Genomic DNA, 24,241 nt, shown 5'->3' with positions numbered 1-24,241 from the left:
ATCTCAAAAGTTCAATGAGCATATTTTTTTAAGTGTGTATTTTTCTCATTTATTTTCTGTGGTTACAGATTTTCAAAAGTGCCAATATTGCTAATAACAAGCAACTGAGATCAATTGGTATGTTGCCTATGGAAAAAAAAAAATATGGGCAAAAGGAAACCACGTCAAGTATAACAATATTGTTACTCATTAACTTTTTTTTTTTTGAGAGGCCTCATGTAGATTAGAGGTCACAGTAAAAGAACTTCCTGCAATGACAAAACCCAACTGCACTTCCACAACCATTTCAGAGAGGCCATGAATGTTTAAAGCTTCTTTCCTGACTTTTGCAATTCACACACACAATGGTGAAGAAAAGGCAAATCACTAGTGATGATATTTTTCATTTTGAAGGTGTAAGCAGCCAGAGGACAGTGAGTGAGGAGCTGAGTCCAGCAGACAGCCCTGGGTCCGTGTTTCTGAGGTAAGTACCACCAGTTGGATATTATTTCCTCTCTTATTTGACTGTCTTCCCCATACTGTTCTTCTTATGCCACTTCCCAGAGGAAATAGTCTCAGAGTTCAAGAGCTCTGTGATATGGTTAGCATTGTACTTTGCTCTTTCTTCTTGATGTGAAATAAAATTTAAGCTAAAGAAAGAAAGAAAGTATGGAAAATGTATACCAAACTTCCAGAAGTACATAACCTAAAAATATGATATTTTTGAGGGAATAAAATAAAATTATTACCTAACATTAAAGAACAGGAATTGGAATGTGTTCATTAATATTGAGAAATAGTGACTGTGGAGTTCCCTGAACCTTTGCTTTGGAGTTCCCTGAACCTTTGCTTAGGTTCAGCTATATAAATACAGCAAAACCAAATAGCTGGAACCAAAGATCTATTTAAGGGTTTAGAAAAATAAGCACTTTATTTTTCCTTTGCACAATCAATAGTCACCTGGGTAAACTCTGGCTCAGCTACTTATTATGTATATAGTGATTTTAATTGGTTTTGGTTCAACTCTAGTAATAGACAGTATACCTGTATGAATTATAAAAAACTGTTGCTAATACTCTTATTGATAATAGTTGTAAAACAGAGATAATCAGACCTTTGGTACATATTTAACTCATAGGATAATTTTGAAAATCAAAGGAAATAATTGATATAAAGTATGCTGCAAAATTGAAAGTATTAATATTATCAATATATTTAAGAATGAAAATTAGATGATCTTTAAATGTTTGGTAAAATTCACTTATAAATCTTGATACTTTTTCCTTTAGAAGTTCTTTTATAACCTGTTCAATTTCTTTTTCTAAAATAGGTTTATTTAATGTTCTATTTCCTCTTGGCAATTTCCTCTACGCAATTTATATTTTTGTAAGAATTCATCCATTTTCCTTAACTTATTAAATTCGTTAGCATATATTGAGAAAATGCCTATAAATAATGGTTTTTATTTCATCTTCATTAGTAGTAAATTCATCCTTTTCATTTTTTATTCTAGTAAATGGGTTTTTTTCTCTCTCTCCTTTTAAACCATATTAACATCTATTTGCTGGAGTTTTTCATAAAACCAACTCTTAGTCTTATTTATTAATACAATGGCTTTCTTATAACCAGTTTTATTAGCCTCATCTTTAATTTTGAGAATTTCCAATTTTGTATTTAAATGGAGATTTTTAATTTGTTCTTTTTCTAATTTTTCCAAAATTGTATACTCAATTTATTGATCTGTTCTTTATTTTATTAATATAAGCATTTAGAGATATAAATTTTCCTCTAATTGCTGCTTTTGCTATATCCTTTAAGTTTTGTTATATTGTCTCATCATTTTCTTTAATAAAATTATTTTCTTCATTAAATTCTTCATTATTATACTTTTTATATATTGTTGTTTCTAGGAATTGTTCTTTAATCCACTCATTCTTTAAGATTAAGTTATTTAGTCTCCAATTAATTTTTATTCTATGATTCCAAAATCCATAATTAAATATAATTTTTATCCTATTATGAGCTGAAAAGAATGCATTTAACATTTCTTCTTTTCTGCATTTATCTTAATATATGGCCAGTTTTTTGCAAAAGTGTCATGTGCTACTAAGAAAAAAGTATATTCCTTTCTATTCCCATATAGTATACTTCAGATACCAGGGGCAGCTGGGTGGCTCAGTGGATTGAGAGCCAGGCCTAGAGACTGGAGGTCCTAGGTTCAAGTCCGGCCTCGGACACTTCCAGCTGTGTGACCTTGGGCAAGTCACTTGACCCCTATTGCCCACCCTTACCACTCCTGGGCTAAGGACAGTCCCTAGCCTGGATGAAAAAGGAGGAGGGTTGGGCGTGGGGCTAGCAACCCCACCCTGTAAAAACTACATCTGCTAAAGAAACTGCAACCTAAAGTAGGGGCAGCTGGGTTAGCTCAGTGGATTGAGAGCTAGGCCTAGAGACGAAAGGTCCTAGGTTCAAGTCTGGGCTCAGACACTTCCCAGCTGGGTGCTCCTGAGTGACTGTGTGACCCGTTGCCTACTGGTTGTGGCCCTATGCTCCTAGAATGGAGTCCCAGGATAAAAAAAAAAAATTCTTCAGATATGTGCCATATCTAGATTATGTAAGATTTTGTTTATCTCTTCAACTTCTTTCTTATTTATATTTTGGTTATATTTATCCAGTTCTAAGAGGGAAAGGTTTAAATTCTTCATTATTATACTTTTTATATTTTTTTCCCATCTGTAACTCCTTTAAAAATTTGGATACCTTCTTGGAAAGGAGGAGGGTGTAAGAGGGAAGAGGAGAAAAATAAAACAAGACATAGAATTTTGAGCATAACTAATATGAGAATTTGTTCCTCTTGGATAAGAATATTTATTATGATTTATTACATATTTATAAATAAAAAGAATGTAAAGTGAAGTAGGTGAAGCAGGTATGTTCAACAAAAATGTCAGGATAAGCCCAATAACTTTAATCAACTAATTGAATTTATTATAGGTCTTTTTAAAAGTAAAAAATGAAAATTAAACTTTATTAAATTACTACCATCACTTATGAAATAGTAAGATATTTGTGGAAGTGTTTTCCTAACAAATCTCTGTCTAAAGATAAAGTAGTCTTATTATGTAAAGACCTACTGGGCCAGTGGACTGAGCTGCCCTACAATGTACCCTGGCTTTACGTAACCTACCTTTTTCAGTCCAAGGTGAAACTAACCTCTAAGGAAAGGAGTCAGGTTTTTTCTCATTATCTATGATTTATTATTTCCCACCTTAGAGCTTATAATCTTTTACACAAAGCCTAATACAGTTCATGTCTATAATCTCACATGACCCACCCCCTCAAAAAATTATCACAGTGCCCTTGGGAAAGGTGTTGAGTATATGAGAACTAAAAATAAGATTAAAACTTCAAAACCATACCAAAAAAATCTGTGGGCTAGTTCTGAATGAAATTTTATATCAAAAATTTTATTATATTACCCTTAAAAGTCTTTCTCAAAATAAAATTATGTGAGCCTGGGAGTGAGGAATTAATAACGCAAGAGCTTTTATTTTAGAAGACCAAAATTTCACTTTCAAGATTAGCTTCAAATGTAGCTAACTTTGTCTATCCATCTTTGGAAAGTAGTGTATGCATTGAACCAACAATAAATAAGGGCTAAAATCTCTTGAACAATAAAAAACTAAATTATATGAAAATTTTTGTTTGTTTTAAATTGCTACAGAGACACTTTTTCTTCTTGCAGTCTCCTCAGTAACATCATAAACATTCTTCTGGGGTCATCATTTTTTAGGAATTTTTTTAATCCACAACCAAGGAAAAAAAATTATACCCAAACAAAATGAAACCTGATTTAACTACATTGTGGCCAGACTGATTGCTTGCTTGTTGAAATGTAGGATGATTTACACTAAATGAAATTTCAAGGCAGGAGACGTTCTTGGAGTGAGATAAGGAACTATCTAACTTGATTAAGTCAAGTTACCTTACTCACAGTGAGTTCCTTTAACCTGTATTATCTCATCTCTTTATAGATATATATGTATATATATATATTTTTCCCCTGATTTCTTGCTTGCTATAAACAGTATTTTTTGCTACTTTCTCTGATGATTTGCTATCAACTTGGATAAATGGGTTTCTTTACTAAAAAAATAATAAAAAGGTATTTTGAAATGCTAATATGATCCAGCCTAAAACAGTTTAACTACTTTAACATAACATCTTAATTTATATGATCCAAACTTGTTAATGTCCCCCATAGAATGTTGTCTCCCTTTACAGAATATGAGCTGTTTAATGGCAGTAAACATTTCATTTAGGCCTTTATATCCCATACACTTGGCATATAGTATTTTTTTGTTATTGTTGTTCAGTCATTCAGTCATATCCAACTCTTCAAAATCCCGTGATCCATAGCACAACGATACATTCCATGCTGTTTTCTTATCAAAGATACTGGAGTGGTTTACTATTTCCTTTTCCAGGGGATTAAGACAAATAGAAGTCACGCAGAAAGTACTCGAGGTAAGATTTGAATTCAGGTCTTTCTAACTCCAGACCTAATTGACTCTATCTGCTAAACCATCCAGCTGCCTAGTATTATAAATACTAATAACATTAAATAACAGAACTTTTTATAAAAGCTAATTGATTAATTGTTTTATTTACAAACTTGGTGAGGAATTCCCTATGTAAGAGTAGTGATTAATCATACAATTTATAGCCTTGTAGAAAGCAGAAAATTCATGGAAAGTGTTTATAGACAGTTTATTAGATAAAATATGCAGAAAACTTTGTCAAATTTGTAAAAATAAGAGCCATTCCCCAACTGATAAATAGTCAAAAGATATGAATGGACAGTTCTTGGATAAAGAATTCAAAGCCATATATAGGGTGGTTTTTTTTAAATGTTCTCAATATATGCTAACGAATTTAATAAGTTAAGGAAAATGGATGAATTCTTACAAAAGTATAAATTGCCAAGAGGAAATAGAACATTAAATAAACCTATTTTAGAAAAAGAAATTGAACAGGTTATAAAAGAACTTCTAAAGGAAAAAGTATCAAGATTTATAAGTGAATTTTACCAAGCATTTAAAGATCATCTAATTTTCATTCTTAAATATATTGATAATATTAATACTTTCAATTTTGCAGCATACTTTATATCAATTATTTCCTTTGATTTTCAAAATTATCCTATGAGTTAAATATGTACCAAAGGTCTGATTATCTCTGTTTTACAACTATTATCAGTAAGAGTATTAGCAACAGTTTTTTATAATTCATACAGGTATACTGTCTATTACTAGAGTTGAACCAAAACCAATTAAAATCACTATATACATAATAAGTAGCTGAATTGATTCAACAACTCTGGAGTGCAATTTGGACTTTTGCTCAAAAAACAGGGGCAGCTAGGTGGCTCAGTAGGTTGAAAGCCAAGCCTGGAGATAGGAGGTCTTAGGTTCAAATTTGACCTCAGATACTTCCTAACTGGGCAAGTCACTTAACCCCCATTGCCTAACCATTACTGCTCTTCTGCCTTGGAGCAGTACAGTACTGCTTCTAAGAGCAAAGGAAAGAGCATTTTTAAAAAGTACATACCCTTTGACCTAGCAATACCAGTACTAGATTTGTATTCCAAAGAAATAAAAAACAAAAAAGTGAAGGCCTTACATGTACAAAAATACTTAAAGTAGCTCTTTTTGTAGGGACAAAGGATCGGAAAGTAAGAAGATACTCATCAATTGGGGAATAGCAAAGTTATAATAGATGATTGCAATATAATACTATTGTCATAAGAAATGTCAAACAGGAGTAGGTCAAAAAAATCTGGAAAGAATTATAGGAACTGAAGCAGAGCTGAAGTAAGCAAAACCAGTATACACAGTGATAGCAATACTATATGATGAACAACTGTGAATAGAAGCTATTCTCAGCAACACAGAGATCGAAAACAAAGGACTTATGATAAAAAAAATTTTTTTTAATTTAAAAAAAGATCATCCAGAGAAAAACTGATGGAATCTGAATCTAGAACAAAACAAACTTTTTTTTCTTTTTGAGGGGGAAGGGAGAAAAGGGGGAAGGGGGTAGAGGTTGAGTTTCCTTCTACAAAAGTATTAATATGGAAAAATGCACAGCACATGTAAAATCTATATCAGATTACTTACCATTACAGTGGAGAGTGGGGAAGGCAGAGTGAGGGAAGGAGAGAATTCAAGACTCAAAATCTTTTTTAAAATATAGGAAATCATTTTTATATGTAATTGGGGAAATTTCAGTTAAATTAAATGGTTTAATTCAATTAATTTTTTTTTTAGTTAAAAAATGCATAGCCTATGAGAGTTGCTTGGGGAGCTGAGGAATTAAGCATCTTGACCAAGATTACAAGTAGTAGTTTAGTGAGCTGGTCTGGAAGCCAGGAATATATGATTTCAAATCTTGCCTCTGACACATAAGTAGCTGCATATAGGTTCTTAACTCTCAGTGCTCTAGGAATTCTCTACTACTCTAAATCTCTGAAAAGTTGCTTATCTGAATAGATAGAAGGAATTTCCTCACCCAGAAGTTCCCATTACCAATGAAATCATAGGAACAGACAACAGGTCTATCCATACAGCTAGGACTTATCAAATGCAATCCTTGAAAAATAGGCCTTATTTGTACAGCCACTTTTTTTGTTATTCCCTTACAGGTTAATTCCATTGAGGTAATTTTACAAAGTTTCATTTATTTATGCCTTGAGTATTTAGATACTGATACAACCTTTATTAAATCCTGAGTCTAATGTGGGAAATATATAATTTATATCACTAGAAGATCTTTGTCTATTTGAAAATTGTTCATATTTTTTCTTTTGCATTTAAATAGATCTAGAGGGGGCAGCTAGGTGACTCAGTGGATTGAGAGTCAGGCCCAGAGACAGGAGGTCCTGGATTCAAATTTGATCTCAGACACTCCCTAGCTATGTGACCCTGGGCAAGTCACTTGACCCCCATTGCCTACCACTCTTCTGCCTTAGAACCAATACACAGTATTGATTTCAAGACATAAGATAAATGTTTTTATAAAAAAAAATTTTTTTAATAAATATATCTCTAGACCATTGATCTTACCATGAAAGAAAATGTTGGTGCCTGTGTGCCTAGAAGCCCCAAACATTTGATTTTCTTTGCTACTTTTCTAAAAGAACCTGTGAGATGAATTTACACTTCCATTTAGATTACCCTACTAGCAGTGACAGGAATTTGGGGAAATTTTATGTTAGAGACACTAGGGAAATTTACCCCAACAGGGTCACCTATGGCACCAGTGATCCCTAAGGAAATTTTTGTGTGACCTGTATAAAAAAAGACAGAAATTTTTGTCCATACCAATTAGATTATATATATATATATATATATATATATATATATGGCATTGCCTCCTCACTTGCATATCTTAATATCCCTAGTTTCCTTGAAAACTCTACTCAAGTACCACATCCTACCTAAGGACTTTCCTAATCACCCCAACTACTAGTTTTACCTCCCCCCAAGTTACTTCATATTTATTTTCTGTGATGGTTTGTATATTCTTACACGTGTATATGTTGTGTACAAGATGTAAGCTCTGCTTCTGTTGTCCCTCTGCTCCGCTGAGCTTGTTATTCACCATGGCTAGCTTCAGCCTTAGGTGATGCTTTCAGCATTATAGTCTTAAAAAAAAAAAAAAAAAAAAAACACGATGACCTCCATCCTAGTTAAGATTAGCAAAATCACCTCCAACTTTTGTAGCTTTAACAGAATTCTTCATCTTCTCATCTTTCTTCTCAGCAGCAGGTGGCAGCAAAGAGAACCTCAGCCTCTCTTTGACACCCAGATTTGCTAGTTAACAATCCACAGTGCAGAGAATTATGACCTATCTGTGACACAGATATGAAGTCCAGTATTTCTCTTTGTGAGAGACCTCATCTTATTTAATGATTAATATTCAAATTCTCATCTATTGTAAAGTCATCATCAGATAATGTACAATTGTCCTGTAATCATACAACAGTTATATTATGCAAATTTCTCGTTATTCGTATCAAAGTTCTCCATTTTTTCATATACAAACGAACCTTTGAAACACAAATACTGAAGCAAATATTATTCTCAACTTATTTCAAGTTTGCTCATCACATGTAAATGAACATTGGCTAATTCAGAACACTGAGGTAGATTTCATTCAGTAACTGCTTGCTCAGAACCTTGAAACAGAATTATGCCCCCAGAAAAATGAACTATCAAAGTTACTTGCATTAATACCTCAAAAAAGTTATCTTTAATATTCTTTTATTCACAACACAACATTTCCAGCTATAGTAAAACATTTAGAATCGTCATACAACAACAAGGAGAAAGAAGAAAACCTTTTGTTTTCTAATTATGTCCTTCATATTTCTTACTACTCACAAAGGCTAATTTTCCCCCCCAAAAAATCAACACTTTTCATAGTAGCAACAATCTAGAAACAAAGTAGATGTTCATAAACTCAGGTATGGTTAAACAAATTGAAGTATATTCATATAATAAAAAGTTTTGAAAGTGAATACAATGAAATATAGGAACTGATGAAGAGTGAAGTTAGCAGAACAGGGAAAACACTATCCATAATGAATACAACAATGTACATTTTTAAAAAGGCATCAACAACAACATTGAAATGAAATGTTATTAAATTATAGTGACCACACTGAGGCCCAAACAAGATACAGAATATATGCATAAAATGTAGTTTATGCTATCAGACTTGGTTGATGGCTCATTTTGCTGTGCTATTTTTTATTTCAGACTTTTGCCCATTTTTCAGTGCTATTTTTAAAATCCATATTATTTTCAAAAGGGGAAATAAAGGAATATATAGGAAAATAAAATATATGTCAAAAAAGATATCAGCAAAAAATTTATAAAGCTAGGCTTTGGAAAACTATAATTATAAGAATAATAAATTACATTATATTACATCTTATACAGAGAATATTCTTCACAATGCTATATTGGTATTATTATTATTGTTGTTAAATATTTGAGGAAACTAATGCTCAGGAAGCATATATGACTTATTTTCAGTCACTTACAATGAAATGGCAAAGCAATTGCAGGCATTTTGTTCTGAATGTGAGTAATATAATACGTCCAATTCTATATCAAAAGGAAAGTCTTAGTTAAACTGAAGCTCACCTAAAGAATTTTGATTTATAAAAGTAAGGCACTGCCAAATTTCAAGGGCTGGCAAATTTCTAGAAAGGCAACCACATTTTTTGAACCAATATCTCCAGATGATTTTGCATCAGAGAATACCTTCACTTAGGAAATTATATGGGAAGATAGAAATGAAAAGTGAAAAAAAAATGAAAGAAAAAGGAAGAGGAAAAAGGAAAAAGAAATTAAGGGAAGCAGATTTCTAAAGAATTAGGAAGTTTCCTTTATTAGTAGCCTTTCTCCACAGGGAATCACAACTATCAAGGCTTTCCCCTCCCTTCTTAGAGATGCCAGAGTTTGAACCCTTAAAAAGGTTATTTTCAGCCAACCCCTTGAGCCTGCAATCTTCCACATGGCATGCCATACCTTTAGAATCCTAAAGACTCATTAATTTTGTTTTTAAGAGATAATGGCTATCCAGAAAAGAAGTATGGCACTTTTTCTTAGAGATTCAATTTGAGGTCATATTCTTGGTCTTTTTCTTTCTATATTGGGCACCAGGCTATGGGCTGTAATATGGGATGAGGTCAGATTGAATTCTCAGCCTTCCATTCCTGAGTGCTGAGAGATGGTTTGAATTAGGAAATGGGTATTAGTGCTGAATACTGAATGCAAATTCCTTATATTTACTTTGCATTTCTATTTTAAGCAAATAATTCTTTTTTTTGTACTATGATTACTATAGGATCAAGGATTTAGAGGTTAGTTAATAAAAACTGGTCTTGGATGAGAGGAGGATTTAGAAAGGAAAAAGAATCAGAGTTTAGAGGAAGAATTTGTCTAATTAAAAACCCAAACTGGTGACAAATACACAAAAGATTAGAAATATTATAACTATAGCAAGATAAATATATTCTCTGTACACTAGAACTATTTAACTGTTTAGTATATACCTTCTTGTTCAAGATAACAGGAAAAATCTATATTACAAACAAGTCGTGTTTCAAAATTTTGTTTTATAAATCAACTATTTGGCACTCAGAACCAACAGAAACAATATTATTATACATGCAAAACTTATTAGTTTGTAACCATTTATAAATATGGTGGATAGGTTTCTGATCTATCTTACAGAAATATATGTCTTCACCATCACCCACTCCTTCAATAACTGAGTATAGTGATGTTAAGTTCAAATAGAAATTTGTTATTATTCAGTCATATCAGATTTTTCATAACCCCCATGGACCATAGTATGACAATATTATCCATAGAATTTTCTTGGCAAAAATACTGGAATGGTTAGCCATTTCCTTCTCCAGTAGATTAAGGTAAACAGCAAGGGTCACACAGCTAGTAAATGTCTGAGGTCAAAGGAATTCAAGAATGTGGTGAAAGCACCACAGACTTACCCCTGAGGGCAGTACAAGGCCCTGGCAGTGAGACTTGAGTCCCAAGGTTGAAGAGTGTGGAGCCTGGGCAGCAGAGCATGGAGATTGGGCAGAAACAAAGCTGGACATAGCAGAGGCAGCATGTAAGAAGGAGATTTTAGGTATTTATAGATACATATTTAAAATGTGGCCACCAGGAATCAACCATTCAGATTGATTCCATAATTAAAATAGACCCAAGTCAGCATCCAATTTAAGGTAGTTTATTTACAATTAGGAAGGTAAAAGGTAGGTAAATAGAGAGAGGGGGAGGCCAGTCCAGGCCTAGAGAGGCCTGGATGGAGAGAGAGGCTTAAAAGACTAATTAAACTAGGTTACAAACCACAAGACTTTAGAAATCAGAGAGGCTATAAGCCTACTTAAGGCAGAGTTTGGAAAGGCCAAGGAAGTCAGCCTAACTTACCCACGTGACAATTCAGAGTAGAAGCATTCTGAGGTCTCAGCCGAGTACCTTTAGCCCCAAGTCCAAAGCCAGAACTCCTGAACTCCTGGACTCCTGAACTCCTTCCACTCCTGAACTCCTGAACTCCCTTTACCAGGTTGAAACCCACGTATTTAAAGAGATAGCTTCTCACGTCATTTCCTGTGGACCACCTCTAATTCAAGTGGGCCAATGGCTGCCTCTACACTGATTTTGGACTGCCCAAAGGGCAATCCCTTGTTCTTGATTTGATACTTATTGTCACGTGTGATTAAATTATCTCCCCTCCTCTACTGATGGAGGTGAGGATGATATCATCTCTATACCTAGGGTAAGTAGATTTTTGACTATGAATGGGCTAGAGTTAATTTCATTTACACAAGCAGGGACTTGAAAAATAGGCTCAGGAAAAAACACCTTAAAGCATGCCAAACAAAGAACATCACAGAGCTGCCTGCCCTTCTCACTCAGGCTTCTGACTAGGAAAGGAAGATACTACTAAGACAAAGCCTTGCGAAATAGAACCTAAGAAAGCAATGGCCACCAACATGCAAGAACCCAAATCCACAAGTAGCAAAAGGAATAAGCAGCAGCTAAAAAAACTATTGGCCCCAGATAATTTCTATGGGAAAAAAAAAGAGCAAAATATAGAACCAACAGGAGAGAGTGACAAACAAACAAATACATCCAAACTTTAAAAAAAAAAATGGAAATTGGTCATAAGCTCTCAAGGAACTCAAAAAGGAATTCAAGAACCAAATAAAAAAGATAAAAGAAAAATGGGAAGAAAAGTGGGAAAAAGAAATGAAAGTAATACAAAAAGAAAATAACAGTTTAAAAGACAAAATTGCCCACATGGAAAAAGAGGTCCTGAGACCAAATGAAGTAATTAGCAAATTGGAGACCAGAATCAATCTGCTGGTAGCCATAAAAAGCAGAAAAGACCAAACCAAGAAGGAAAATCAAAAGATCATAGCTGAAAATCAGTCTTTAAAGACTAGAAGTGGGCAAGTAGAAGCTAATGATCTCATGAGATAGCAAGAATTAATAAAGCAAAATCAAAAGAAGGAAAAATAGAAGGAAACATAAAATATCTCATTGAAAAGACAAGTGACCTAGAAAACAGATCTAGAAGAGATAACATGAGAATTATTCGTATATCCTGAAAGCCTGGGGGGGAAAAATCCTTGACATCACATTACAAGAAATTATCCAAGAAAACTGTCCTGATTTCTTGAACAAGAAACCAAAGTACACATTGAAAGAATCCATAGATCACCCCCCTACATTAAATCCCCAAAAGGCAACCCCCAGGAATTTAATAGCCAAATTCAAGAGCTTCCATCAAGGAGAAAATATTACAAACATCCAAAAAGAGACAATTCAGATATCAAGGAGCCCCAGTCAGGATTACACAGGATCTGGCAGCCTCCATGCTAAAGGACTGCAGGGCTTGGAATATGGGCTTCCTGAAGGAAGGCGAGTCAATGGAGTCTACAACCAAGAATCACCTACCCATCAAAACTGACTATCTACTTTCAGGGGAAAGTATAGGCATTTAACAAAATAGAAGATTTCCAAGCATTCGTAAAGAAAAGACCAGAACTAAATGGAAAATTTCATGTCCAAAAACAAAACTCAAAAGAACTATGAAAAGGTAAACAAAAAAGAAGGCAAAAAAAATTTAAGGACTTCAGTAAGGTTAAATTTTATATATTTTTATATGGAAAAATGATATCTGTAACTCTTAAAAATTGTTTTCATTATCATAGTAGATAGAAGAATTATTCATAGGCAGAGGTTATGGTACTAAGTTATTTAAGATGATAGGTAAAAAAATGGGGGGAAAAGAGGATGAAACTAAGGGAAACTTGAAGAAAGAAGAAAAATAAGTTAAATTATACCACATAAAGAGGCACATGGGGTGGGGAGAAGAATACTATTATAAGAAGGAGAAGAAGAAAGTGGTAATAGGTAATACTTAAGCCTTACTCTCAGTGGAATCAGTTCTGAGAGGGAAGAACAGTCAGATCTATTGAGGTATAAAACTCTATCTTACCCTATAGGAAAATTGAGAGGGAATAATGAGGGGGGGAGTGGGACAGAGAGTATTAAAAGGGAGGGAAGGGGGGTGATTAATAGATCTTAAAAAGAAATAAGAGGGGAATAAGAAAGGAGGGGTGGAAAGGAAAGTAAAATAAGGGTGGGGAGTAGGGGGACTGATTACAATCAAAACACTGGTATAGAAGGAAATAATGAAAGAAGAAAGGGCATGAATAAAAGAGGAAATCAAAATGATGGGGAATACACAGGTGATAATCATAAATTAATAAAATTGAAAGTAAAAGGACTATTGAAATAATAAATAAGACTAGGAGCTGGTATTTTGGAAAAACTAATAAAATAGATAAAGTATTTGTTAATCTAATTAAGAAAAAGAAAGAAGAGAACCAAATTAACAGTATCGTGAATGAAAAGGGTGATCTCACCTCTAATGAAGAGGAAATTAAGGTAATTATTAAGAACTATTTTGCCTGATTATATGGCAATAAATATGGAAATCTAATTGAAATGGATACATTTTTACAAAAATATAAATCACGTAGATGTATGGGAAAGGAAGGAATTTAAGACCAAGCAAGAGATAGAGAACACTACAAAATGTAAAATGAATAATTTTGATTATATTAAATTTAAAAGTTTCTGTACATACAAAATCGATGCAACCAAGTTTAGAAGGGGAGCACCAAATTGGGGGAAAATATTTATAACAAAACCTATGAAAAAGGTCTAACTTCTCAAATTTATAAGGAACTAAGTCAATTGTACAAAAAAATCAGGACATTCCCCAATTGACAAATAGTCTATGAATAGGCAGTTTTCAGATAAAGAAATCAAAACTATCGATAAGTACATGAAAAAGTGTCCTAAATCTTTCATAATTAGAGAAATGCAAATCAAAACAACTCTGAGGTACCATCTCACACCTAGTGAATTTGCCAATACAACAGTAAAAGAAAAAACGTTGGAGAGGATGTGGCAAAATCAGGAGACTAATGTATTGCTGGTAGATTTATGAATTAATCCAGCCATTCTGGAAGGCAACTTGGAATTATACATAAGGGGCTTTAAAAGAATGATCCAGCAATTGGATCCCTTTGTTCCAGCAATACCACTGCTGGGTTTGTATACCAAAGAGATAATAAGAAAAAATACTTGTACAAAAATATTCATAGCTTTGTGGTGGCAAAAAATTGGAAAATGAAATGTTGTCCCTCAATTGGAGAATTGCGGAATATTATTGTGCTATAAGGATTGATGATCTGAAGGCTTTCCATATGAACTGGGAGAACCTCAATGAACTGATGCAAAGTAAAATGAGCAGAACCAGAAGAACATCATACACAGAAAGTAAAACATCGTGGAAAAATATAATGTAATAGACCTTTCTACTAGTAGCAATGCAAAAAGCCAGGACACTCCTGAAGGACTTATGTAAAAGAATGCTATCCACATTGAGAGAAAGAACTATGGGAATAGAAATGCAAAAGCCAAACATATGACATCACTTATCACATGTATACATGGGTATGTGATTTAAGATCTAGGCTTTAAAAAAGCCACTCCATAGCAAAAATGAATAATATGGAAATAGATGTCAAGTGACAACATTTGTACAACCCAGTGGAACTGCTTGTTGGCTCTGGGAGCAGGGAGGGAAGAGGGGAGGGAAAGAAAATGAATCATGGAAACATGGAAAAATATTTTTAAAAATAAATTAGTTAAGGGGGGCAGCTGGGTAGCTCAGTGGATTGAGAGTCAGGCCTGGAGACTGGAGGTCCTAGGTTCAAATCTGACCTCAGACACTTCCCAGCTGTGTGACCCTGGGCAAGTCACTTGACCCCCATTGCCTACCCTTACAACTCTTCTGCCTTGGAGCCAATACACAGTATTGACTCCAATACGGAAGGTAAGTAGGGGTTTAAAATAAATAAATAAATAAATAAATAAATAAATAAATAAATAAATAAATAGTTAAATTTAAAAGTAAAAATGTTAAAAAGGAATAACTGGAGGACCTTGCCGTCTGTTGTGTCAACCTGAAAAATAATTCATAACTACCTGAGTAGCTATAATAGAACACATTTGTAATCAGAACAAGTAAGACAATATTCAAAGCCACCACACAGAGATGCTGATCTGGAAGCATTTTCTCAGGGAAGACACCAATAATGGGAGTTTCCACCAAACTAAAAAGAATATATAAAGGAAGAACCACTGTACATAAAAGCTTGGGGAAAACAATGTAACCACCTGGGAGAAGCCTAGATACAAAGGGAGAAACTAAGGCAAAAAAGGGTACTTAAGATTTTATTATATCTGCTAATTCTATCTAAGGTGATTAGTGAGTGCTTAAGGATTTATTGTTCAATCTGGAACTTGAAGACTGGTTATTATGGGCAAGTGTCAATTTGGGATATCATAAAATAAGGAAATCAGTAGGTAATTTCTGTACAACTTATACTCTGCCGTAGGTGGTGGTAATTCTTAATATTTTGTCAAGCATACATCTCCCTATTTTTTATTTCAAGTAATATTAAGAGTTGGATGTCTGCTTAGAATCTTATGCAATTCTTTTCCATATGATTTAACCAATAAGTTTATGTTCTAAATTTGTGCTTTCCTTTTCCATGTTTCTCCCCTTGGAAAGGAAAGGAAAGGAAAGGAAATAAGTGTTTATTTTCTTCCCATAACCCATTGCCTGTTTTGTCACTTTTCTGAATTTTTCAGGGTGAGAGGTGAAACTTCAAGGTTAGAATTTTATTTCTCTTATTAGTGAATTGGATTGTTCTTTAGATTTATTGTTAATATTTTAAATTCTTCCTTTGAGAAAACTGTTCATATCTTTTGATTATGTAACTATTGTGAAATGACTATTGGTCATAAGGATACTTTTACAGATACAGACATAATTTGTTAATCATTTATATAATTCGTATACCAAACTCTTACAAGGGACATTTAATATAGAGTTTTCCCTATTCAATTGCCTCCTTATTGTACATGCACTAGTTTGATCTCTGTAGAAGTTTTTTACTATCATGTAATCAATATTCCTTTTTTTTTAATTGTCTCAGTCCATTGGTTAAGAATACATCTAGTGGGGGCAGCTAGGATGGCTCAGTAATATAGAGCTAGGTGTGGAGATGGGAGGACCTGAGTTCAAATTTTACCTTAGACATTTCTAGCTGTGTGATCCTGGGCAAGTCATTTAATTCCAGTTGCCTAGTCCTTACTGCCCTTCTGCCTCAGAACCAATTCTTAGTATCAATTCTAAGACAAAAGAGTAAAGGTTTTTTTTCAAGATAATGAAAACTTTTTTGATCTTAACTAGTATATAGGGACTAGACTCAAACGACTAATGTAGCTTCCTTGTCACCTAAGAACAAAAGGCAACACATGAGTAGTCAGAGGTTCCTCAGCCTTATCACACACTTCTAATCAGTCTATAATCGTGACAAATGAATGGTCAGAAAAGCTTTGCCACCCAAATCAATACAGTGTCCTGGTGGAATATTTTTCCATAGTATGGTTAAGAATATCTCCTCTGTTAACTACTAGATGACCCATAAGTTTCTTATTTTGTTTCAGGCCTGAATATTAGTCACTAAATTGACCTGAGTCAGTCATAGCCTAGAAAAAAAGTAGAATATAATTGGAACAAAAGTAAGATTCAAGTAAATTGTTTTAAGAAAAAAAAACTGGGGAGAAATCACTTTCATCTGAAAGCAATGAGATGAAGAAGATGAAGCAGACCTTGAAAAAGTTTTTAAAAAGTGTTATAAATAAAAGGTCCAAGGGAGATGTATAGATGTACAATGATGTTGATGTATCTATCTGTACTCTCCTCAGCTGCAGATGATGGAGGAACACCAACTCCTTGACTGCTGCTATAATTTATCCCTTTCTCTCTAACGGTTGCCCAAGAAGGACCCTCAAGAGGTTAAATATATGGGTAACCTTTCCAGGTCCAACCTTGGGTTGGATAGATTAGTATTGGGCTATTGATTTGCCTTGGATGATGTTTAGCATCTGACTGTGTTTGACTCCCTTCCCAAGGCCTGTGATATAAAGACCACTTAGGAAGGTACTTGTTGTTGAACTCTCTTTATCTATACTCAGGGAAAGGATAACAAGGATAAAGATTGGGGATTGGAGACCCTATTGAACTATTACCTATAAACAAGTTGAGAATCAGGACTGGAGCCTATTGATCAGATGGAAGCTGGAGATTTGCTCACTCACTACCTCTGGCCAGACCTGGCCACAGCCAAGCCAGAGAATAGGGAAGCTATTGATGCAGCTGTATTGATGATCTTATTCTCTCAGCTTTCTCACTACCAGTGTTGGTGATGCACTAGCTCTCACAGTCTATCAGGAAATGTTCAGATTTATTCCAACCCTCTTCTTCATAGATCTCCCTGCCTCCCTTCAACCATCCACTCAGAGATTTCCCAGTCCAGAGACTCCTGTCCAGAGACCTCCAGAGAGACTCCCTCAAAGTGGCTGTAAGGGGTATTTATACTGTGGGGCCAACTGACATTTGCCAATCTGGGAACATTTTGAGTCTTCCAACTATTAGTCAAGGTGGCATCCCTATTAGTCAAGGTGGCATCCATCACTTCCCAGATTATGAATATAAGTTTTTAAAAGACAGAGATGAGAAGAAAGGAAGTTCTAGTAATGCACAATTACAAGGAGGCAGGTGAGTACAGAAAGAAATCAGGTAGTAGTCCCATTTGGGTAAGACACAGAATGTGTGAAGGGTGGTAGTGTATATACATGCAATAAAGAAAAATTGGAAACACATTTTAGAGCACCAATTCAAGGCAAGGAATGGCAAAGTAATAGGAAGCAACTAAAGTAATATGATCCAAGGTTGTATTATAAATATAAGAAATATGTTAACAATCAATTATTTTGATGAAATACAGTTTAGGTCAGTGGTTCCCAAACTTTTTTGGCCTACCGCCCCCTTTCCAGGAAAAAATATTACTTAGCCCCCTGGAAATTAATTTTTTTAATTTTAATAGCAATTAATATAAAAGATAAATGCACCTGTGACCATCATTGCTTTCCTGGATCGCTGCAGCACCCACCAGGGGGCGGTAGCTCCCACTTTGGGAATCACTGGTTTAGATCTTGGGTTTTTCATGTTCAAAACTATGTGTTGGGAAAGTTATTTTAAAAGCTATATTAATGACATAATGAACTCACCAGAAGTAGAAAGACAAATTAGGAAGCTATTACAATCTCCAATTAAGAGAAAGAAAATGGAATTTTGAACTAAAGTAATGGCAATATGGGGTCAACTTCTCATTTTACAGAAGAGGAAAGAAAGAGCCAGAGTAGTGTAGTGATTTGACCAAAGCTAGCTAGGTAGTAAAAATATACAGAACTTTTTTGGAGGGTAAATTAAGTATTTATTCCAGTTCTTAAAAGAAACCATGATTTTATCAGTGTGAGTAGTTCCTTCTCTGGCATATTCCAGCCCCTGCAGATCTTGGTGACTTAAGATTCTCCAAACTTTTAGATAGGCCAAGTCTCAGATGACTGACACCATATATAGCCAGCTTTTCCAATTTAGATCAACACAACCTTTGAAAACCCAGAGTAACTTCTACCCCATAATGAGGCATCATAATAGGATTTTAATGGAGTAAGTCTGAAATGACAGAACAACAAAAAACTATTAATGGTGCTATTTTCCTAAGATTTGTAATACAGGGATCAAAGAATTTATAATACTACAAAAAGAAATTTTTAGCAACAGCAATAATGAAGAAGAAAAAGAAACTCACTTGAGGGGAAATTTAGGTTACATGAAAACAAAAGATACAGTCTATGACACAATATGTGTGTTCTCCAAAGTATCCCCAAAAATCATACAATGAAACCCATAGTGCTGGAGTTAGGGACACAATGCTCCAAAATCTCATTAGTGAAACATAGAAAAAAGATAGTACCCTAATTTTTAAAAATAATACATTAGGCTCATATATGTTAAATTATTAACAAATGCATAAATAATATAATAATGGCCACAGCCTTGGGCCAGAGGCAAGAAGAAGAAAATCAGGGTAAGGATTAAGATGGAGTTGGGAGTGGTTCAGATCAGCCCTTCTCTGATAACAGCTCCTGCAGTACCAAAAAAAAAATAATAATAAAGTAAATATGAGACTTTACCTTAACAAAGATCCTAAGTTCACTTGTGATTTATCGTGAAGTGGTGCAATTTTCTAAATTATTGAAATCTTGCAGAAACAAATTCAAAATTTGTGTTATGCTCAAAATGTTCTCTAATATATCAGTCACATCTAACAAAGTCTCCTTTATTAAACCCAAGTTATTATAGAACTGACTGTATGATTTTTTTTTTTAAGTTTAGCTTCAAGTTTCTCAGGTTCCTCCCTAGCTAATATGCTGCTCAGTGAGAGGATTTATATTCACATTTCTCCATTGTAACTTTTTACCTATATGATCTTGGGCAAGTCATTTGACTTCTACATCTACAAAAATGGGGAAATTAGATTAGATAATTTCTAAGGTTTCTTCTAGCTCTCAAATCTGAGATCCTACAAAATATAATTTACATCAGTCACTCCAACTGTTCTCACTTCTATTTCCTAAATCTTCCCCTGGACTATCTAGTATAAGGATGTAAGATGAATCCCATTTGTTGTATCCTCAGTTACCCATTTGAGCCTTGGAACTCTAATCATAAGAACAAAGACTGAGAGTTGGAGGGACCTTAAAAACTATTTTGTACAATCCCCTAAAAGAGATAAAGAGATCGAAGTCCAGAGAGATCAAGTGACAGAAGTAGTGATTGAACCCTACACTTATATTCGCCTATCACTCTACTCACCATTCCTGGAACTTTACAAATCAAAATGTGGCTGCCTGGTCGCTACTCTCTATGTGTGCTATAGGACTTGGTACATAATAAGTCCTTACTAATTTGTAAAATTCATTCATTCATACATTCAGACTTAGTCTTTTCAGACACTGAATGAGACCTGTTAGATTGTAAAGAATGTGCGTCTTGAGAAGATTCTAGGGGCTTGTCCACTGGATGAAGGCAATTGTCAAAACAGAACATATCTTCAAATTGTCTAAGAGCATCAACCTCACTCCTTAAATATATATTTTTTTAAAGTAAGCTAATCATTTCTGGAATAAGTTGAGAGAGGAACTTTGGCAATTGAGAGGAGATTTGAGCTGTTAAGTAATCAATCTTAACCTTTTCCCTCATATCTCTTTTAGAATATTGCATGGGAGACTTAAAATCTAAGCCAAAAATTATTATTTGAAGCACCAAGTTGATTATTTGTGACTTATTATTATTTTCTCTATATCTTTTATTCCTTACTTTATGAAAGATTTTAAAGTAGCTGTTACTGCTAATAACAATAATACTCACGTATTATTCCATAGCAAATTAGAAAACACTCTCCAATATTTTATTTGGTATAATAAATGGATATGCTTCCAAGTCCAAATAGTTACCTTTAAATACAATTCAAAACTCTTTCTTGCCTGAGATAGAAACATCAAATATTTCCAGAAAAAAAAACTAAGGAGAAGGTAGATTCAGTAATTTTCCTTTCTGAATCTCATTCAAATACCCACCTCTACCCAGCCCTAAAGAGTTAAGCAGGCAGCTGTGCGTGTCTGCAATTTCTTTTTACCTATGTCATTCCCACATGAAAAACTGAGCAGATCTATTGTTTAAGCACTGAGGAGGCAGTACTCAATGAGGCAATATCCTGTTTGAATAATTTAAACTGTAGAATAAGAGCCACACAGTGAATTTGGCAAACCCAGTCGTTACTTTAACCTCACCCAGTCATATTCATTTCCTGTAACTATCGAGGTCTCAGTTAAGGAGTTCTCTGTTTTTTAAGCCACAGTAGAAAGAAATAATCATTTTTTTAAAAGAGCTAAATATATTGTGCCTTGTTAGTCAAATGTTTTAAACGCCCTGGCCAATATTTCCTCTTCCAGAAAGACTTGTTGAACAGGTTTTCTCTTTCTTTTTTTTCCCTTCATCTTCTCTTGGGTTGGGGAAAGAAGCTGTCACTTCTCCTCTGCCCTCCCCTTCCCTCTCTTGCTTGAACACTGAATTCAGCCAATAGCACCAATGAAAACTTGTCCTAGTTAAACGGAGACAGACTTGACCTCAGTTGGATGCATACAATTCTCAGGGCAGTTGTGTGACAGTGAGGAAGGGACTGGGGTAGAAAACTGCAGTTAATTTATTTGAATCATAAAGTAGGGTTAGGGGAAAGGGGGAAAAAAGCGAAGAAGTGGAGCCAGAGGCACCCGCAGAGCTGCCCAGAGAAGGGCCTAATGAGCGAACTACAGCAAGATTTGGAAGATATAAAATCAGCAAAAGTTCTCAGCAAGAAAGAGAGCAAAGCTGGCTTGTTCTAGTGAGTATTTTCTTCTGCCTTCTATGATATACTAAAGGGAAAAAAGTTTTTCTCCATGAAATTTATCACCTTGGTTAGAACAATATTTCAGAGAACTCAATATTTAAAAAGTCATGACATTCTTGACTTTTTTCTCTCCATTATTAACTCCTAGCTTTACCTCTCTTGCTTGTTTCTGGGGTTTTGTGCTAAAAACATACATCTAAATAAATGTTATATTCAGTTTCATATTTAGCTTTAGTATATGTTTTATTCAAATTGCATGTTTCTAGCATTCATTCTGCTTTTGATTTCTCTGTCAGATTGTCCATAATTTTAGTCCCAGCTTTTATGTGCACTTGTGGGGATTTTGCTGATCATAATCCAAAAGTTTATACTAATGACTATTATCATCCACATATTTTTGAAAGCTGAAAAGAATGATAGGTGGCCTGTACTCTTTTCTGACTAAATATATCCAGTTAACTAAAAAATTTATTCTTGAATATTCTAACTTCCCCATTTTTAACTTTCCCCAACAGTTCTTTAATCCTTTTTCTATAGATTATCCTGCGTCCACCCTCTTTTATCTTTCTTTTTTTTTTCTCTCTCTCTCCCTTAAAAACTCTCATTCACAATTTTAGGGTTTCAACTATTAATCACACTGATGACTCCCAAATGTGTATCTGCAAAGTTGATATCTTTTCCTGAGATTTGTATGTTTATTTATCTACCTACACTTTATCTATCTACACCAAAATTTTACCTGAATATTACACCAGAACATCTGTCCAATGATACCACTAGTTTGTAACCTTCATGTCATCTTTAACTTTCTTTTTGCTTACTTCTCATATCCCGTTGTTTATCGAGACTTGTAGATTTTGTCTCCAAACTCTACAGTATGTCCCTTCCTCTCTGTTTCCACTGCTACCACTTTAGTCAATCTCTGACTTACACCTGCAATTGCTTACTAAAGTGTTCCTTATCTTCCTTTTCTAAATCATCCTTCACACCTCTGCCATACATATTTTCCTTATTTATAGATTTGATCATGTCTTTCCTCTGCTCAAAACTCTTCACCTTGCCTACAATAAAGTTCAAACTCTTTTGCTTGGCTTTTAAGTCTTCCCACACTCTCATATCACTCTAGGTTTCCCAGCATTATCTCACATAACTCTTTTCCACAATATCTACCATTTCCCAAATGCATCCCATACTTTCTCACCTTTGTGTTTTCTTCATACTATTTCATGTGACTGGAATGACATTTTCTACTCTTACCTCCTTCACACACACACATACACAGAGTATTAAAATTATACCATTCCTTAAGCCCAGTTTATGTTACCTCTTCTAGTAAGCCTTCCATGATCCCAATTTGTAATTTTATTCTCCCTCACTTAATCAATTAATCAATAAGCATTTATTAAGCACCTCTTATGTACCAGGAATTATGCTAAACACTGGGTAAACCAAAAGAAGCAAAAGAAAATCTCTGCTCTCAAAGAACTTATAATTTAATGGAGGAAACAACATGTAAATATCTACTAAGCAAGCTAAATATAAGATAAATCGGAAACAATTAGAAGAAAGGCCCTAGAATTAAGAGGGATGGGAAAGGCGTCCTATAAAAAAAACTCTAGGGCTTTACATAACCCTAGTGGTTTATAATGTAAACCTCATTAAGTCAAGAACTATATATTATGTAAGAATTATGTCTTCCCAAATTCACTGTTCTGCATATAGTAGGAGCTTAATAAAAGCTTGTTGAATGAAATTGCCTAAGTTAATGTGGTGTATATGAATTTGCTCTCTAATTAAGTCCATTGCTCTTATTTGATTGATAATTTCAACAAAGTAGAAATTATTCTTCTTGTCTGTAATTGTTAACTCTTTTCCAGAGGATTAATAGCTTTAATTGTTGAAAATATTCAGTATCTGGAAAGATCCAGCTTAAACTCTCTATGTTATAGTTCAAGTTATTTTGCTCTGAACTTCTGTAGTTCCTTTGATCTGAGAATAGTCATCGTGTCTTAGAATATTCTCTATTGTAGTGTAAGAAGAAGAGGACAAAACAGGAATGTATTTCATTTAATTTTTCTAAATTGATATGGAAGCTTGGTCTATATCTCCTCATCTGGTCAGAAAATAAATTGCTTCCCTTCTTTCTTCATCATCAAGATTTTCCCTTTTAAGAGGATTCTCAGTAATATTTGATTTGAGTAATTAATTAATCTAATGGCAAATGAATTATTACTTTGAGGGGAAAGCAGTCTTATCCAAGAATTGAAATCATGGAAATGTATGCTTGATAAAGGTATTTAGTGGCATGGACAAAGCTCATTTCAGAGTCAAAGTGGAAAGGGGATCTTGCACCGCAAAAGCATCTCATTATGGGGCTCTACAATATTCTAGGACTTAATTCAATTAGCACAGTCACTCAAAAAGTTTAGATTAACTCTTAATACAGGAACGACAAGTGGATAAATAATAACTCTTGCAGTCAAAGAATTAGTTTATAGATCCATTTAAATGTCCTGGGATATCCTAAATATCATAAATATCCTGTCTGATATTCTAGATCCAAAATTTAATAGGAGGGGAAAAAGCTAACAGAATAGCATATGTCTACAAAATTGTATAATACTATTAATGAACCCAAATATCTCCTCAAAACAAAAACTCATCTTTTTTAGCATGTCCATTCAGATAAAGAGCTGTAAATCACAAAATGCCACA

General features: G+C 34.1%; 1 protein-coding gene across 5 annotated transcripts in view; it reads left to right on the top strand.

The window, feature by feature from the left end:
* Window positions 1–290: 290 nt before the first annotated feature.
* Window positions 291–24,241, top strand: part of GRAMD2B (GRAM domain containing 2B) — a 71,411-nt gene continuing 47,460 nt past the window's right edge. For 4 of the 5 annotated variants that reach the window (XM_044662449.1, XM_044662426.1, XM_044662434.1 and 1 more), the window contains exon 1: window positions 291–463. In XM_044662449.1, the coding sequence (XP_044518384.1) occupies window positions 345–463 (119 nt within the window). In that variant the 5' untranslated portion in view covers window positions 291–344. Of the gene's footprint in view, window positions 464–21,302; window positions 21,521–24,241 lie in introns of those variants that run through there. The other variant, XM_044662442.1, reaches the window with a different exon arrangement.

Source organism: Gracilinanus agilis, chromosome 1, assembly GCF_016433145.1.
Source record: "Gracilinanus agilis isolate LMUSP501 chromosome 1, AgileGrace, whole genome shotgun sequence".
Lineage (NCBI taxonomy): Eukaryota > Metazoa > Chordata > Mammalia > Didelphimorphia > Didelphidae > Gracilinanus > Gracilinanus agilis.
The sequence above is the reverse complement of the archived record's forward strand: the minus strand, read 5'-3'. Positions and strand labels throughout refer to the sequence as shown.